Source organism: Colletes latitarsis, chromosome 11, assembly GCF_051014445.1.
Source record: "Colletes latitarsis isolate SP2378_abdomen chromosome 11, iyColLati1, whole genome shotgun sequence".
Classification (NCBI taxonomy): domain Eukaryota; kingdom Metazoa; phylum Arthropoda; class Insecta; order Hymenoptera; family Colletidae; genus Colletes; species Colletes latitarsis.
Genome location: NC_135144.1, coordinates 24,916,602 through 24,934,955, shown reverse-complemented (window position 1 = coordinate 24,934,955; position 18,354 = coordinate 24,916,602). Strand labels below are relative to the sequence as shown.

Genomic DNA, 18,354 nt, shown 5'->3' with positions numbered 1-18,354 from the left:
AGCAAAATCCGATTCTCCGATTTTCAGAGTAAATGTTGAATGAATGAAATTAGTTGGATGTTTCGTTTGGATTAATAATTTAGTTTTACAATTTTTCTGACGGTATTCAAAATACAAGGAAATTGAATACGGACAATTGCAACGGTTTCCTTAAAAATGATATAAAATTATTGTAGACAACAATATATTAAGTTGTAAAAATTGAGGTACGAGTTATGTATAAATAGGTTCACTTATTAATTCTTATATGTTTCAAAATCGTCGTTTTAAGCATGTCTTTTATCATTCCTCTGGTAAAATTTTATAAACGTTCGTCGATGTTGATTCGAGTTGAAAAAGCAACGTTAAGGTTCTAATAACTTGTTAGTACGAACGAATCGACAAATCGCTTTGAACGTGTGAGTTTCAGTCTTAATTTTTCAACAATTTTCGTTAATATTCCAACGTCAAGATTCTGTTTCAACATCAAACAATTTACTCTTATTAGAAATCTTCTTTAGAAGGAAACGTATTACGAGGTCACTCTAGAACAAAAAAATTATATTACAGTGTTACTAGAAACATATTAAATATGTATGTACCATATTAATGAAAAAGTCTATCAGTGTCTATTTACACGTTGACAAAAGTGTCTTTCCATTTGATTTCGATAAAAGTACTTCAAAAATTAAGATGCAAGTTTTCTAAATTAGTTTTCGATAATGTTGAGGAAACGTTAGTTAGCATTTTGTACGTCATCAGAAAATTAAGGTAGAAGTTTTTATTATATTTTGACTAGTTGCTGTAACAAATGTGACGATTTAAAACGCTTCGTAAAAATTGCTACGAGTCTCTTGCATCTTTATCTTTCATTGGGCAAAGTACATTCTTGCAAATTACATCACAGTATACTGTACAAAGAGTACATCCGTAAACGTAGGTAAAATTCTATTCTCAGCGTAATATTCCCCGTTTGCTATTCCCCTCAGGCATTGCGTGCAGCATATTTCAAATTAATCTGCTTAAATATTACCACTTACACATATTATGTTTTAATTTTCACTGCTAGATTACGTAGTTAATATCAATAAAAAAGTTACGATTAATTTTTTACACTGTTCTTTCGAACATTGTTTTCATTATCCCTTGGAGACGTTAGTCGAGATTGTCTGAACATATCTTTTCTTTTTTCCTTCTATACTTTAGAGTTTAGAGTTTCGACAGTATTTTTAAAAATCTCATCCACCAAAATCTTCGAAGAAACGAAAGAATCGTGAAATATATAAATAGTGTATTAATAATAATTGCTATGAAATAATTCGTTTAAATAGATTTAATAACTTAAGTCCCCAAAGGATCACTGCTTTTAATTCCATCGTACGATTGTACGTATTCGTATTTAATTATTAAAATTTCGTATTCCTCCCTTAATTCTGGATTACTATCTATTTATATCGAGAACGAAATTCTCCGTAAGGGATATTGGCATATCGAAAAGTTCAATAAACAGGTAAGGCCGGGGCAAGTCGATGCACGTTTCAGTTAAAAATTTTTCCAAATTTTATTCGAATCCTAACAAAAATGCACTACAAAATAAATTAACAGACTTCATAGATATTTTTCTATTTAATTTACACATGTCTAGCGTCCAAATAATTTAACTGTGTCAACTTGCCCCGGTCTCCCCTACTCACGATTGTTTAACGTTTTTCAATTTACTGTACAATGATAATTTTAGGATTTTCAACTTACAGAACTAAGAAATCAGAGAGAAAGATTATTATGTACAGGATTGTTAAACAGATAAATACAATATGAACTAAAAAATGTTAGAATCTCCATTCAACGATAACAATTTTTCCTCGTATGTTTATTGATTTCAAAAATTCTGATAGCTTCGATCGAATTTAAAGGTAGTTTTGTCACGAATAGGATATTTGTTCTTTATTAGGGTAGGATCGAACAGCAACAGAGTAATTTTCAGGGTTGACAATCCAAGAAGAAAAACGTCATCAAATTTACCACGATTTGTTGATAACAAAACTCCATAAATATTAGAGAAATTTGGATTCTCTGGCCTTCGATTAGACACAATGTTTCCCTAGTTTCTAACGTTTGAAATTACTCGAAAACAAGGGTCGACTCGCGATTTGCAACGCACAGAACGCAACTTGAATCCTTGCCAATCCTCTAACAAATTAGTTGCAAGGCACGAAATATGAGTCGAAGTTCGTATTTTGACAATTAGGTGCTCGCGAACACGAACATTCCAGGTATACCCATTCATTCCTGATATGACTGGTGTTGAGTGTTCACTTCAGTTGCACCAACACCATGAAGTAGGTGACCATGGCTCCCAATACCTACAAAGTTTTACATTAAAATTACATCCAGTTAGAATCGCGTTAATTCGTGAAAATTTGAAGTTACTCTATTTGTTTGTAATTGTCAAATTTAATTGAATTTGGCGAATGGATGTATCAGAATTTATCTCTGAGCGACTTCAGATATTTTGCAGATGCGTGTTGTTACTCCGAACAGTGAAAGTTTAGGACCCAGGTTTATTTAGAATTCAATAATGTTAACTTTAAATCGCGTTTGAGTGTAAGATCGAGGAATAACATTCATAGTTTTACCGAAGCAAAAAGATCCAAGGAAACGGTGAAAAACTTCGCCCCCGAAATCGACATCGCCTTCTGACACTGTTGGCAGACGATTTGGACGAACGTTTTGGCTTCTTCTGACCCATCGTACCAATGGCAAGAATAAGCAGCCTCCATCACCGACGAGCTCTGTGCACAATACACGCGGAGAAAAATTAGTATCCTCCGGTATCCATAGAATGCTATACAGGATCTTAAAGATCGATAGAAAAATGAGAAAAATGCCCTTGAAATTGAAAGGAACTAATTTACGCGTGTTCCTCGGTTTAAATTATACCCCTAAATGTAAAATACAATGCTTGAATTGATTTTAAAGCATGTTCTCCTAACACAAGTATTAACTTAGGAAAACAAATTAAATTAATTACTTTTTTTCGAGACTACATACTAAAAGAAAATGCAGATAAAACACCTTTGAAAACGAATTTTGTTCCAAGTCGATACCGTAGTTAGTTCTAGAGAAAAGAACTATTTAAGAAAAAGTGCTGCCTAGTAATTACGCAAACATCCTGTATTTAAATTCATTTTCGATTAAATAAACAATTTGTGGTCCAGTTTTATCGTACACTAGTCGTACGATCAGTAGAAATTGCTGAAACTTCTTTGGGTATGTAGTGTCAAAGTAAATATCAAAATAAATATAGAAGATAACAAAAATTGTGGTAGGTGATACGATCATTAGGTAAAGGATGAAAAGCCCTTTAAAATGAGCGTTTGTACGAGTCGATAGCTTCATTAGTTCCGGAGATATAGCGATTTTAATTTCGCGTCGATGCGGTGGTTAGTTTCGGAGATAGGGTTTGTTTACGTTTCGTTGTGCGCGCGCGAGTTCATTGATCTCGCGTGCGCGTAGTAGCAAACAGTGCGTAGTAAATTCTTGGAAATACTACGCCGGAACTAGGTCACGAGAGTCACGTACGCGGGGTAGGTCAGCACCAAGCGCGTGCGACAAGGAGGTCCGACTCCGTTAGACGAAGACAGAGATAGTCGAATTTAAAAAATTACCTTTTACATAAATTACGATATCTCGGAAACGGAAAGTCGGATCGACAAAAACCAAAAGCCATTTTAAAGGGGAGGCTTTGCCGCTTCTAACAATGCCTCAATAATTAATAAAACACTAGTAGTTTCGGAACTGCACGCGTCTAAAGTTTTTAGTATTTTTAATACGCGTTAATGGGCTTTCGTGAGGCGGAGAGTCAGACGTAGCGGAATTTTACAAATTACGATTGTCTTTACACGATGATATCTCCGAAACGGAAAGTCGGATCGACAAAAACCAAAAGCCATTTTAAAGAGGAGGCTTTGCCGCTTCTAACAGTGGTTCAATTATTAATAAAGCACTAGTAGTTTCGGAACTGCACGCGTCTAAAGTTTTTAGTATTTTTAATACGCGTTGGTAGACTGTTCTAAGACAGTGGGAACTGTAAATTCTCTCCTTTCGTCTTTACTATACATATATTTCCTATTTACATCGGAAGTTAACCAGAATTTGGTACCAAATGTCCAGTTTTTTTTATAAAAAAACATAAATCGTTCAACCGGTCAGATGACCGGTCGTGGTAGGCAAGACAGATTACATATTTTTCTTAGAAAATAAACAATAAGATTAGAAGTGAATATTGTAAAATTCATTGTACGTATACTATAAGAAAAGTCGTCATACGTGAATCTTAGTTTTCCTGTTCCTAAGACCTTCGAAACGCAAGACTTGGAAAACTGGCGTTATAAATGAGATGATTGATATTATATTGGGTTTCGCGATTTTTGGGCAACGAATAGTACGTACCTCTTCAATTAGACGGTTTCCAAATATGCAGAGCATGAAAACTTGACCGAGGGAGTACACCAAGTAACCAATTACCGATGCTGCGTAGGTGTCAACCGCGTTAACCTACGAGTTAAATTAAAAATATATTCCTCACTTTACAGAGAAAGATGTTCGTCTTTTTAAATTTGCAATCTAAGAGATTTTTTTGTTTCTTTTCGTTTTACCAAAAGTGATCGATACAAGATATAATTATAATATAATTGCTAAGTAGTAAAACCTATCGTTTTCTAAACGATCTTTCATTTACTTCTGGCGTGAGATTTAATTTCATTGAAATTATGACAATGCCCTAACTTACCTTGGTTGCCTGATAAGCCAGTAACGTTAACGTAATAGTAGTGGCCAACATGTGTAGCAGCAAAGCAACACCGTAAGCGTCTCCGACCGCAGTAACCAATCTAGAAATGATTAATGAAAAGCAGAAAGTAATAACTGTTTACGATAGTTTCTATAATTTCGAACTTCGATTGTAATTACGAAAACATTTGTAAAAATACAATAACAGGGTCGGTAGTTATTTCAACAGAAAATAAAAATGTCTTCCATGAAAATAGATTTATATGCCATTAATGAAAGTAAATGAATTTCGAAATAGAGTAAAATTAATTTGTAACGATAGAAATCGAAACTGGTGGACATTTCATGGCACGTGTATTTCTTATATTTATTTTACACGACCAGCTTTGATATTTGTATCTTTAGTAAACTATTCCTTTACTTTTCGTGGTCAGTAACTTGTCACAAACTTTGGTACATTCTTTAAACTAATATTTCTTCTCTACATAGATATTCTTAATATTCCTTAACACCAAATTTTTGGTCGATTCAATGTTACTGCATATTTCACTTTCTTACTACCTTCGTCCACTTTTAATATCGCTCCAGGTGTCATCATCTTCTCAGAAGCATTATCTTCCTAATATCTTAATTGCACACTTAGCTTCCCCGTTTCTGTAATATCGTAATATTTTCTATCTTCTTATATCTCTATACTTCCTTAATACCACTTTTAATACTTTCATCCGCCTTAATAATTTCATTTTCTTTCGGTGTCTCTATCACGCTAGGCGTATCTGGCTCTCTTTTAGCGTTGCTTCTTTCCGGTATATCCATTCCTCCGATGTCGCTTTTTCTTTCCTCAACATCTTCAGTACAATGCTCTTACAACCGCGAACGAACGATAAAAAATAAACGGGAAACTTTTAAAGAATTAAGAAGAATTGTCTTGCAAAAATTCAAGGAAGATTAGAAAAAAATATTGTTAGCTATAGGGGTTAATTACAATCATTTTTGGTCATTACACATACTCTCGAAATCCTACCCACTTTCGAGAAAAAAATTCGAGTAGATACTGAAATTTTTAGACGAAATTAAAAAATGTCAAATCATACTAAAAAAATTATATTTAGTTACAGGGGATAATTACAATCATTTTTGGTCATTACACATACCCTCGAAACCCTACGCACTTTCGAGAAAAAAATTCGAGTAGATACTGAAATTTTTAGACGAAATTAAAAAATTTCAAATCATACTAAAAAAATTATATTTAGTTACAGGGGATAATTACAATCATTTTTGGTCATTACACATACCCTCGAAATCCTACGCACTTTCGAGAAAAAAATTCGAGTAGATACTGAAATTTTTAGACGAAATTAAAAAATTTCAAATCATACTAAAAAAATTATATTCAGTTACAGGGGATAATTACAATCATTTTTGGTCATTACACATACCCTCGAAATCCTATGCACTTTCGAGAAAAAAATTCCTTATCGAAAATTTAATTGCCTAAATTTTTGGACGAAAAGAAAAATTTCAAATCGTTCTGAAAAAAATATTGTTAGCTATAGGGGTCGATTACAATCATTTTTGGTGAATAGGCATACCCCCGAAATCCTGCGCATTTTCGAGAAAAAAATTCAGAACGAGCGGAACTTTAAATGTTAATAACTTTTCAACGAAGCCTCCATCAACAAATTGGTATTTTTGATTTTCGTCTTATTTTGGTCTCTAGAATCCCCCATTAAAATTTTTCTCAGGGGTGGAACACCCTGTATACCTATTTTGCCTGAAATGAGTTTTGACTCAACATAACAAATGAAGCTTTTTTAAAAAAATAAAATTCTATTATAAACAAACTTTATTGATTTCTACTATTGTCAAATCGTAAATAATACAGTATAGAGGGCATAGAATATTAAATTTAAAAAAAAAAAGCCTTAATTGTCCGGTAATAGGGGAACTCCCCCTAAAATGCGTGAAACGTACGTAAGATTTCTCGATTTTTAACATTGTTTACTGCTCTATCGAACGTGCTGCACTTCTTGCAAAATTCAAGGAAAATTTGGAGGAGTTCCCCTTAGCGATACCTTATCATTATTTGCTTCGTTGCTTTCTAGTGATTTCTACTATCATTAAACCATAAATAACACAATACAGAAGGGATAAAATATTAAATTTTTCTAAAAAAATCCTTAACTGTCCAATAATAGGGGAATTCCCCCTAAAATGCGTGAAACGTACGTAAGATTTCTCGATTTTTAACACTGCTGCTCCGTACGATCGATCGATCGACGATAGACTTTCGCGAAATGTTTTCTACGAGAATCTCGAACAGGAATTCGCGTGGAGGTCGAAGGGCAAACGTGGAACGTGCTCCGCGCGTCGCGTCGTGCATCGTCCGCGACGCCAAAGAAACGTGTACACACACGTGTTAGACACGCATACCGGCGTACACGTGAACGTAAATGTACAATCCCTGAATTGTCCAATAAACTGTTCAGTCCGTGCGGTATGTCCCCAGTTGCGGTCAATATCGCGCTCTCTTAGAATAAATACTTCACCACCGTGGGAATACGCGCACCTACTGTTTCTTCGCCGTCAAAGAACCTATAGGAAACGCCATACGGTTTCTCTCTCTTCTTAGATACTTGCCTCGAGCGACACGGTTCGTATATTTCCTTCGAAAGATTTCCGTCTTTCGATGCGCCACGCTGCTCGAAAACGGCGACTTGGACGCGAAAAAATTCTATTTCAAGCTTATAGACGAGCATTAATTTTGTCTTAATAATTTCTCTATTATTGAACGAAGATTATAGTATTTCGCGCAAGTTTGGGATGAGGACAGTGCAGAATATTCGTGGAGCAGAACACACATTAAATTATGACAGGAAAGAAATGTGTTTATTATAAAAGTTTCACTCCTGCATCACATTTTTAATTATATATTGCATGTAAATAACGAAGAAAATAATAGAATATAACAATAAGAATAAGATTTTAAAATAGGAGTGTGTAATTATTTCCTAAAAGGAGAAATGTGAACTGCAAAAACAGATTTCCAAGAAGAATAGTAATGTCGAGATTCCGAGTAAAAATTAACCTATTCAAACAGTTTCTAGGGATAAATATCGTTTCGAACGAAGATCCTCGAGGATTTACAAACTTAACGACGCCTAAAGTAAAGTAAAGTGATCGGAGGTGGTAAAGAATTGGATTTTTTTCGCATCTAAATTGTCGTTTACGAATATTCTGATAAACGTATAGAACGAAGGTCGTTTCGAAACCTAACCCAGACCCGGAAACTTTTTATTAAATTTCGCCTCACGTAAAATATTAATTAATATTTCGAGACGACCGAAAGTAAGATTTCTAGAATTCAGCGTGGTTAAGTTACGTCTCGTCGCAATTCCGAAGTTCGTCGCCATGACGAGCGCCTTGACTAACGGAATAACCCAGTTTCCTATTTCGATCCTCATCTAGAGTTCACTTCTACACAGAAACGTAATCTACGACGACAATGAGAGGACCTCGCGCCTTCGCGAACCTAACAATGAGAGACTTCCATTAGGATAATAATCCCTGCCAGGCGCACACGTGAATTTGGAGAACTTTGTTACATCGTACACCTTCCGACAATGTCGGTATATGTATACTTTCCAGCATTGTTCGTCAAAGCACCGTCGTACAGAGAGGTTCGAATGTAATTTCACCGAACATATATCCTGTACGAGATCGTAAACAGATTCGAAAGCGTTATAAATAAATCGAAGCGTAAAGGATAGATCGATAGACGATGCATTCGATTTTCTACGATTGGTCACTTTCGGCGAACGTTTTGTTCAATTTTGTTGGAAATTAAACCGGGATAAAGGTCTAGTTTGAGCTTAAATAATAGAGGAGAGACGCTTGAATACGTAAATGATCGACAGAGTCACGTGACTCGAGCTAGCGATAAATATGGCTGCTATAACTGAAGGTTCTATCGTTCGTATTGGAAAATCCTACAGTAAACAAGCACTTGGTCAGATATCGCGATTATATTGCTTCCTCATGGAACTTTATCGGTTTAATAAGAAAGCTCGAGCAATCCTTGAAACTTGTTTCGTAGAGCTTCAAAATAGGAAGTGTTCGTACGAGCTTTAAAATTCTTATAAGCTGACGCGTGTAAAAACACGATAAACATTGTTTGTGACCGATTTGTTCATAATTTAATGTATGTTTTGCTCCACGAATATTCAAATAGCACAATCTGCACTTGTTTCGAACTTGTATGAAAGAGCCAATGAACATAATTTAACGCGTTTCATTTGTACAAAAGGTACCGTCATCGATAGTCTTTTAATAGAGAATTTGCATTAGAGTACTAAAGAATGTAATTAAATTCCTGTACCATGAATATTTAAACGCCCCTGGTGTTGTAGCTGTAGCAGATAACTTTCTAGTCTTTTAATAAAATATAAAACGTCACCAGTCTGTGAATTTGAAATTGTTGCGAGGGTACGAGGAAATTTTGTAGAATTATCGTAAACGAAGATGCTCACCTGACGATGTGTTTGTGCCTCTCGACCCAGTACTTGATGGCGCTTCTAACCAGCATTTCCTGTTTCTTCGTCAATCCGTTTGGCCCCACACCCCCGTTGAACGTCATTCCGGCTGTGGGTCGGAACGTGGCGGTGAAATCTTGCCTGTTGCTGTATATCCCACGAAGATCCATGTCCAACATGTTTTCTCCTCCACCTTGGGGCGGTGTGAGAGGCGGTGGTGGCTCCTGCTGGTCCTTGATATGCTCCCCACTGCCAGCCTAGCGAACAGAAACATTGCCTATCAGACCATGAATATTTCAATGAATAAACCAATCGTGATTCAATTCTAGAGGATGAACAGAGTCGTTTATAATTGCCATTTGTTGGGGGTAGAGTAGAAACCTATTCAAGTGAATAAACCAATCGTGATTCATTTATTGACGACGAATAGAATTGTCATTTGTTGGAGCTAGAGTAGACACCTATTCAAGTGAATGAACCAGTCGTGATTCAATCGTGATTCATTTATCGACGATGAACAGAATCGTTTGCAACTGTTATTTGTTGGGGGTAGAGTAGAAACCTATTCAAGTGAATGAACCAATCGTGATTCATTTATTGACGACGATCAGAATCGTTTAGAATTGTCATTTGTTGAAGTTAGAGTAGACACCTATTCAAGTGAGTAAACCAATCGTGATTCAATCGTAATTCAATCGTGATTCATTTATCGACGATGAACAGAATCGTTTGCAACTGTTATTTGTTGCAGCTAGAGTAGAAACCTATTCAAGTGAATGAACCAATCGTGATTCATTTCTAGAGGATGAACAGAATCGTTTATAATTGTCATTTGTTGGGGGTAGAGTAGACACCTATTCAAGTGAATGAACCAATCATGATTCATTTATTGACGACGAATAGAATTGTCATTTGTTGGAGCTAGAGTAGACACCTATTCAAGTGAATAAAACAATCGTGATTCAATCGTGATTCATTTATCGACGATGAATAAAATCGTTTAGAATTGTCATTTGTTGCAGCTAGAGTAGAAACCTATTCAATTGAATAAATCAATCGTGATTCATTTATTGACGATGAACAGACTCGATTACAATTGTCATTTGTTGGAGCTAGAGTAGAAACCTATTCAAGTGAGTAAACCAATCGTGATTCAATCGTGATTCATTTATCGACGATGAACAGAATCGTTTGCAACTGTTATTTGTTGCAGCTAGAGTAGAAACCTATTCAAGTGAATAAACCAATCGTGATTCATTTATTGACGATGAACAGAATCGTTTACGATTGTCATTTGTTGGAGGTAGAGTAGAAACCTATTCAAGTGAATAAACTAATCGTGATTTAATTGTGATTCATTTATCTATGATGAACAGAATCGTTTAGAATTGTCATTTGTTGGAGGTAGAGTAGAAACCTATTCAAGTGAATAAACCAATCGTGATTCAATCGTCATTCAATCGAGATTCATTTATCTATGATGAACAGAATCGTTTAGAATTGTCATTTGTTGGAGGTAGAGTAGAAACCTATTCAAGTGAATAAACCAATCGTGATTCATTTCTAGAGGATGAACAGAATCGTTTATAATTGTCATTTGTTGGGGGTAGAGTAGACACCTATTCAAGTGAATGAACCAATCATGATTCATTTATTGACGACGAATAGTATTGTCATTTGTTGGAGTTAGAGTAGAAACCTATTCAAGTGAATAAACCAATCGTGATTCATTTATTGACGATGAACAGAATCGTTTACGATTGTCATTTGTTGGAGGTAGAGTAGAAACCTATTCAAGTGAATAAACTAATCGTGATTTAATTGTGATTCATTTATCTATGATGAACAGAATCGTTTAGAATTGTCATTTGTTGGAGGTAGAGTAGAAACCTATTCAAGTGAATAAACCAATCGTGATTCAATCGTGATTCAATCGAGATTCATTTATCTATGATGAACAGAATCGTTTAGAATTGTCATTTGTTGGAGGTAGAGTAGAAACCTATTCAAGTGAATAAACCAATCGTGATTCATTTCTAGAGGATGAACAGAATCGTTTATAATTGTCATTTGTTGGGGGTAGAGTAGACACCTATTCAAGTGAATGAACCAATCATGATTCATTTATTGACGACGAATAGTATTGTCATTTGTTGGAGTTAGAGTAGAAACCTATTCAAGTGAGTAAACCAATCGTGATTCAATCGTGATTCAATCGTGATTCATTTATCGACGATGAACAGAATGAATTACAATTGTAATTTGTTGCAGCTAAAGTAGAAACTCTACGATCTAAGGATCTGTTTACATCGAGAATTCGAAGCTAACGATTTATTAGTTTAAAGGGTTGTTGACTCGCCTTGAACAGATCGCCGCTGTTTGGCACAACGGTGTCCAGCGTCGCGCTGAACTCCATCAGAGGCTTCATGATGTTCTTCAAGTGCTGGATTTGCTCGCAGGCGAACAGCAGCCACGAGCAGAACAGTACATCGAGGAGATTCGCGTCCGCCATGCAGAACAGCAGCCAGTAGAATTGGAATATGAGCACCAGGATGTGCGCCATTCCGTGGCTCGGGTCGAACGGGTACCAAGAGCGCACCAGTAACCTTGGTATCTGATACAATGCAAAGCAATCACTTTGGGAATATTCGATGTAGCTCTGAAAAATAGCTCGAACTGGACTTTAAGGGGGGACCCACTCTGATGGCTGAAAATAGAGTCAATTTTCAAGAATGTTTTTCCGATAAATGTTTTCGAAAGTGCATTTCTCGAACTACTTTCCCTAAAAATTTTGTATAAAAATATTAATTATTAAGAAGATTTGTTAACAACGCGTAGACGTGTAATATTCCACTGCAATTTTCTTAAACTATGAGACTTAAAAATGATTATTCATTATAAAATGGCGGAACTAAGCAGAAAAAATTTCGACTTTTTCGATTAGTCACCGTTTTCCCGATTAAATAAAAAATATCGAATCACTTAAATAATGTCCATGAAATGACCGCTGATCGAGCAGAGATGTTCAAAGTGATTGAATCGTAATGTTTCTATCGATCTTAACCTCGACGAAGCTGGTTTCGTTGGTGACGGGGTCGGTGACCTTTTTCACGGAATCACCGATGAACGTGAGGGTGGTCCAGGAGATCGAGGTCAGGATCGTGGCCCCCATTACGGCCAACAACAATATTCTCATCTTCTTCACGGCCAGCTGATGAAACCGGGCGTTGCTCTCGGCGAACAACGGGTGGCTGTTAGGGTTGTTCCAGATGCCGAAGGTTCTGTAAAACAGTTTGCTCCTGACCGCGAAATAAATCAGCTTGACCACGCTGTGCGTGAAGAACAGCATCGTGATCGTGTTCGCTGTCAGCTCGTCCACGTCGTCGCTCTCCAGCATCAGATTTATCCCGCAGAATCCAAATTGCATGAGAACCAGGACCAAGTGCATCTGGGGATCAGTTAATTTCACTCTGGAGCTTATACGAGAACTTTAGTTGAATCGATCGATCTTTCGAAACGCCATCGAAAGATGACAATTGATTTAGCATTCATCGATAGTAATCTATATTTGTGGGATCTGGACAAAATTGCATTTTTGTTTAAATATCAGTCGTAACAGGTGGCTACACTCGGCCAATCTAATTATTTCCGACAATCTAAACGAAACATTACTATAATCGAGAGGTAATGTCGCTTGGTGGTTCGATTTGCATTAAATCGATATTACTTACAATGGCGAAGATCTTATGCACGAACTTCGTGGAATTGTCATCGTAATAATTGAATAGAAAGTGTCCGGTGGCTTTCATCAGCCTTATATTGGGCATCAAGTCGGCGACCAGCCCCTGTTGCTTGAACTTCATCATCTAAGGGAAACATTTACAACGATTCGTTATTGCCATTATACATTTAGCAAGAAACAAAGTAAACCTTCGACATCGAGCCATTATAATCGATACAACCCTTACGAAATCACGTCACCTTCGACGTTTCTTAACACGCAACACCATAATTGTGATAACAATTTCTTTCCATCTACGACGAGCAAACTTATACTCGTAGAAATGGTTAAATTGATCAAATTGTAAAATTGATTGTAAAAACTGTGACATCATGTCCTAAATCATTAATGCGCATTTTTCAATTTTGTTCAATTGCTTCCTCGGTGTATAATCCTTGAATTTACGTATGTTTCGCATTTAATTTATATACTGGTATAAGAACGATATCGTTAAATAATGTATGTAAATATAATTGTCGAAAACATCGATTTCTCCGACTGTGACTAAATTCGATAGAGACGTAGACACAGGTTGTGAATGGTTGCAAGTTGGAGTTCATGCCCTTGGGACATAGTTAATGAGTACCATACTCAATTCCACGTTTGACATTACATTTTTGCATTCGTTAACTTTTATCGAATAGTTCCGTGCAATTATACAGGGTTGTTCGGCCACTTCTGGGAAGAATTTTAATGGGGGATTTTAGAGGCCAAAATAAGACGAAAATCAAGAATATCAATTTGTTGATGGTGGCTTCGTTAAGAAGTTATTAACGTTTAAAGTTCCGCCAGTACTGAATTTTTTTCTCGAAAGTGGGTAAGATTTCGGGGTTATATTTATTGACCAAAAATAATTGTAATTGATCCTTGCAACTGATAATAATTTTTCTAGAATGATTTGAAATTCTTTTTTTTCGTCGAAAACACCTACTACCCCTTGTAGATTTTTCTTAAAAATTCGTTTTTCATTTTTAGTAAATTTATTTGACGCTGTACGGAAATTTTGTCTAATACTTTCTTGTGGGTATCCATGAGCTCTACTTCAGGAAAAAGTTTCATTAAAATGTATCCACTATTGTAGGAGTTATGGCTGTTTGAAAATTGGACCATTTTTATGGGGTTTCTCTCATTTTGCGGTGTCAAGAAGCAACTTTTCCAATATTTTTACGATTTGTTCATATTCTACACTAAAATACGCGGCGTTTGGCTTTTTGAACATTAAAATCCTTCAATCCGTTCAGAGGTTATGATGTTTTAAAGATTCGCATGAAAATTCGGGCAAACGTTAGATTTTCGGTCAGGAATTTTTTTCTTGAAAATTTATAGGATTTCGGGGGTACGTGTAATGACCAAAAATGATTGTAATCGACCCCTGCAACTACAAATAATTTTTTCAGAACGATTTGAAATTTTTTTTTTTTACGAAAATTTCACACCTTCTCGAATTTTTTTCTAGAAAGGGGGTAGGATTTCGGGGGTATGTCTATTCACCAAAAATGATTGCAATTAACCCCCGCACACGAAAATAATTTTTTTAGAACGATTTGAAATTATTTAATTTTGTCAAAAAATTGCGCACCTTCTCGAATTTTTTTCTCGAAAATGCACAGGATTTTGAGGGTATGTCTATTCACCAAAAACGATTGTAATTGATCCCTGCAAACGAAAATAATTTTTTTAGAACGATTTGAAATTTTTTAATTTTGTCAAAAAATTTCACACCTTCTCGAATTTTTTTCTCAAAAATGAGTACGATTTCGAGGGTATGTCTATTCACCAAAAACGATTGTAATTGACCCCCACAACCGAAAATAATTTTTCCAAAACGATTTGAAATTTTTTAATTTAGTTTCTTAATAACTTTTTAATGATTTTTTAATAACTGTTTAATGAAGCCTCAATCAACAAATTCGTATTCTTGATTTTCGTCTTATTTTGACCCTTAGAATCCCCCATTAAAATTTTTCCCAGGGTTAACCGAACACCCTGTATAACCACGTAGAGAACATATAGTCGTTGGTGGATGAAATAAAAATTAAATCGACGAAATAAGAATTACAATAAATTGAATCGAAGATTCCACGACAATGTTTATGTAAAATTTGTTTGCCAAGCGTGTTGGAAAGGTTTTACGTGATGCAATGGAACTAATTAACTCGAAGAAATTGCTGCTCGCGTTAAACGCAATTATAACTTCTCGGATGACGTATCGTGGATAAGAAAATTATTGTTTTCGCGAGTTTAACGCGCGCCTAATACAGTATTGGAATGGTAAAAAGTTGCGTTGTATAAAAGGTGTTATCGAAAGAAAATCTTTCTCACGGAAATCTCTATTTTAAAAGGAATAGACAATATTGCTCCATTTTTCGAAATGATAACAGATATTTTAGACTGTTTAAAGTAAATAACGTTTGTAATAATCGTTCGAATTTAGTAACTTGGAATCGTAGGTTCATTTTTCAGATATAATTTCGATTTTTTTAAACACTTTTAACACTTTGTTATACGATCATGGTTCATTAACTGGTATATGAGCTCCTCGTATCCAAGAATGTTTAAATTATTTATTTTATTTGGAGAATAAAGATTAGAAGTATCGAATATTATGTTATTTAAAAATATTCAAGTATTATTATTATTACTCATGCAAAGGTGAAGAAATCGACGTAACCACGAATCGCATAAATTACTTTGTGGTTGCACGCGAAACGATACTAATATTTCTACAACTATAATCAAAGAAATACTGTAAATACTGTGTTCGTTTGCGTGAAAATGATTACTAGTGCCATTGTTTTTCACGATAAAAGATATTAAACCTAGCACAAGCATTCCCCTTATTTTAATATTATCCTTATTTCAATATTATTATCAATGCTATTAATATTATTGTAAATACTGTGATTTGTAATTTTAGCACTATCTGTTTTATCCTATATTAATTCATTCATCTTTAGCTATCATTATTCAATGGGGCGCGAAAAACAATGTATTTTTAATATGTATTTACAGATTCTTCCTTATATCTTTTAGATACATAATCGTAATTAGTCTACAGGAGAAGATCGGTCGAAAGTGTTATAAAACAAATATGTTTCCAACAATCGATAGTTCCGTCCATTCGTTGAATTTAGAAAACAGCTAGCTTCCTTTTAGCCCCCAGGAAATAAGTATTTGTTCTCAAGGATCGTCACAGTCTAATCGCGAGATAATCACTGAAAGTTTACTTTTCCCCCAAATCTCTTTTTTTAAAAGAATGACCCTGACAGTGAGCGTCGTGGACGTTCAGATAGTGTCTCCTAACCCAGACCTTGAGGGATCTCGAAAAGCGTTCGACGGGAGACGTCGTTCAGAAACTGGACAGCCCGAGACCATCGTGGTGACAGTCTCCAGGTCGTTAAATTCCCTAGGTTCGCTCTGGACCAGTCGCGAAACCCAGAGAACCGTCCCAAGGCCAGCGATTCAATTCCTGATCCCGGTTTAAAGGCGCCAAATCGCCGAGAACGGACCCGTTAGCCTGACAGTCCAATGGTGTTTCTCACCTTGAGGCCGTCGGGTGTTGGCGGCGATCAAATCCACGGTGCAAACACAAAAAAAAAAAACCACTACGCGAATTCGCACAGAGAATCGCCGTCTGAGCAGCAGGGGCACGCGTTATCGATGAAAAACTGGCAGCCTAAGGCTCGACCCTCTATCGTCGAGACGAGGGTTCCACCTCGTCGACGTTACTCCTATTCTTTCCACCACCCCCCCCTCAGGTGCACGGGGAGCCACCACCTGTCGCCGTGGTGAAGCCCCTCCAGGCTGGACGGGGCACCAAACGTGGACCAATCGGCTCGGGGTACCGCGAGGCGCAGACGTTCGCGGACGATGCTGCCTGCTCGTCGTGGCCATGTTGTTTCTTGTATCGTCGACACGGGGCTTTGTAATCGTATCAATTATTTAGATTTCGACGACTGCACCCGTCGATCGCCTGCCAGGAGGGGCTGCTCACCCAGCGAAACGGAGGGAGAAAAAAGCTACCGTCGTTCCGATATGAACAACACTCGTTGCACGGACGTTCTTAGAGATTATCGGGCCTCTTCCACCCTCGAGAAGCTGAAGAATTGGATCCCGTTTGGAACCCGGAAACTCGCGAACCGTTCGAGTTCTTATTTACCATTTTCTATGAGCGGACTGCGTGGGAAATTTTATTGGTTTTGGTTATCGAAAGATATCGATTGAAAATCAGTTTGAAAATCGGTAGCTTTAATATTGATCGATAGATCGCGGATGTTTCGGGCGAATTAATATTCTTATACGAGGCTGTTAATGTTTTTATACGACTGGACGGGCTTAAGGGTGTTTATCTTTGAGTGTAGCTCTTTTACAAGAGTAATGCAACGAAATATGACGAAAATGCTCGCTTTGAATTTCCATTGCTCAACCAACGCTAAAAAATGAAACTGCACGGTCGATGCGATGTTGTTTCTGAACGATTGAAGTACAAACTATTAGACAAATACGTAACGATTGAACTAAAATCATCTGTAATCAATATAGGTCCTGAAAAGCTACAGAACACACTTAATATGCAGAAATACATATAAGGATCCTTTTGATTTTTTTTTTAATTTTCATAAAGATCCGCAGTCTGTTAATAAATATTTTAACAGAACTATTGCCATCGTCTATATCTGAGATGAAGGTATCCCCCTAATGAGAGTTGAGGACGAAGAGCAAATGTTTTTGACAATATTCGAGGACTATGATAAAAATTTAAGTGACTGATTTTTTCAGTAAAATATTAAACGTGCTTAACAAACTTTTTTTTTTTTGTACCCTTTACAATTACATTTTTTGTTGCGTTTAGTTTATTCACGCAACTATCAAGGTTGATTGATAACATTTTTACGACAAATAGATTTTCCATAGCATAAGTCGTCACGTTATTAAGAAAACGTGAAATTGTGTGCTGTTGCACTAAACTTTACATGGTGTTCGATTCCACCGGTCATTGCGTCAAAGTACTGTACGATGACGAATATTAAAACGATTTTAACTATAGCAGCCACCAAGACCTTGTTTATTTTATTGACCTGAAGAAAGCTACGGCAGCAGTGGCATTTCGACATTTTTAAGACAGCTAACTTTCGCTGTCGATATTTTTTAAAAGATTCCTTCGATTCGCCGCGTCCGTCCTTCGCGAGTAGCGTTCTGTTTGCTTTCGACTCGCTTGAAATAATCAAGCGTACCAGAGTTAGACAAACACCATTAAAAATCAGTGGT

At 36.2% G+C, this 18,354-nt stretch overlaps 3 protein-coding genes across 3 annotated transcripts in view; 1 reads left to right on the top strand and 2 right to left on the bottom strand.

Moving 5' to 3' along the window:
- Window positions 1-18,354, bottom strand: part of LOC143348299 (ras-like protein family member 10B) — a 124,785-nt gene that overhangs the window by 30,438 nt on the left and 75,993 nt on the right. The gene's annotated exons all lie outside the window — the stretch shown is intronic.
- LOC143348279 (uncharacterized) overlaps window positions 1-18,354 on the top strand; it is a 36,393-nt gene that overhangs the window by 3,519 nt on the left and 14,520 nt on the right. The window lies entirely within an intron of this gene.
- On the bottom strand, window positions 2,085-16,689 carry Orco (odorant receptor co-receptor). The gene is given in 9 exon segments (XM_076778379.1): window positions 2,085-2,342; window positions 2,616-2,771; window positions 4,432-4,536; window positions 4,772-4,871; window positions 9,303-9,582; window positions 11,661-11,919; window positions 12,370-12,753; window positions 13,037-13,171; window positions 16,629-16,689. Coding segments are annotated over 8 exon segments (1,470 nt in total). The 5' UTR covers window positions 16,629-16,689; the 3' UTR covers window positions 2,085-2,291.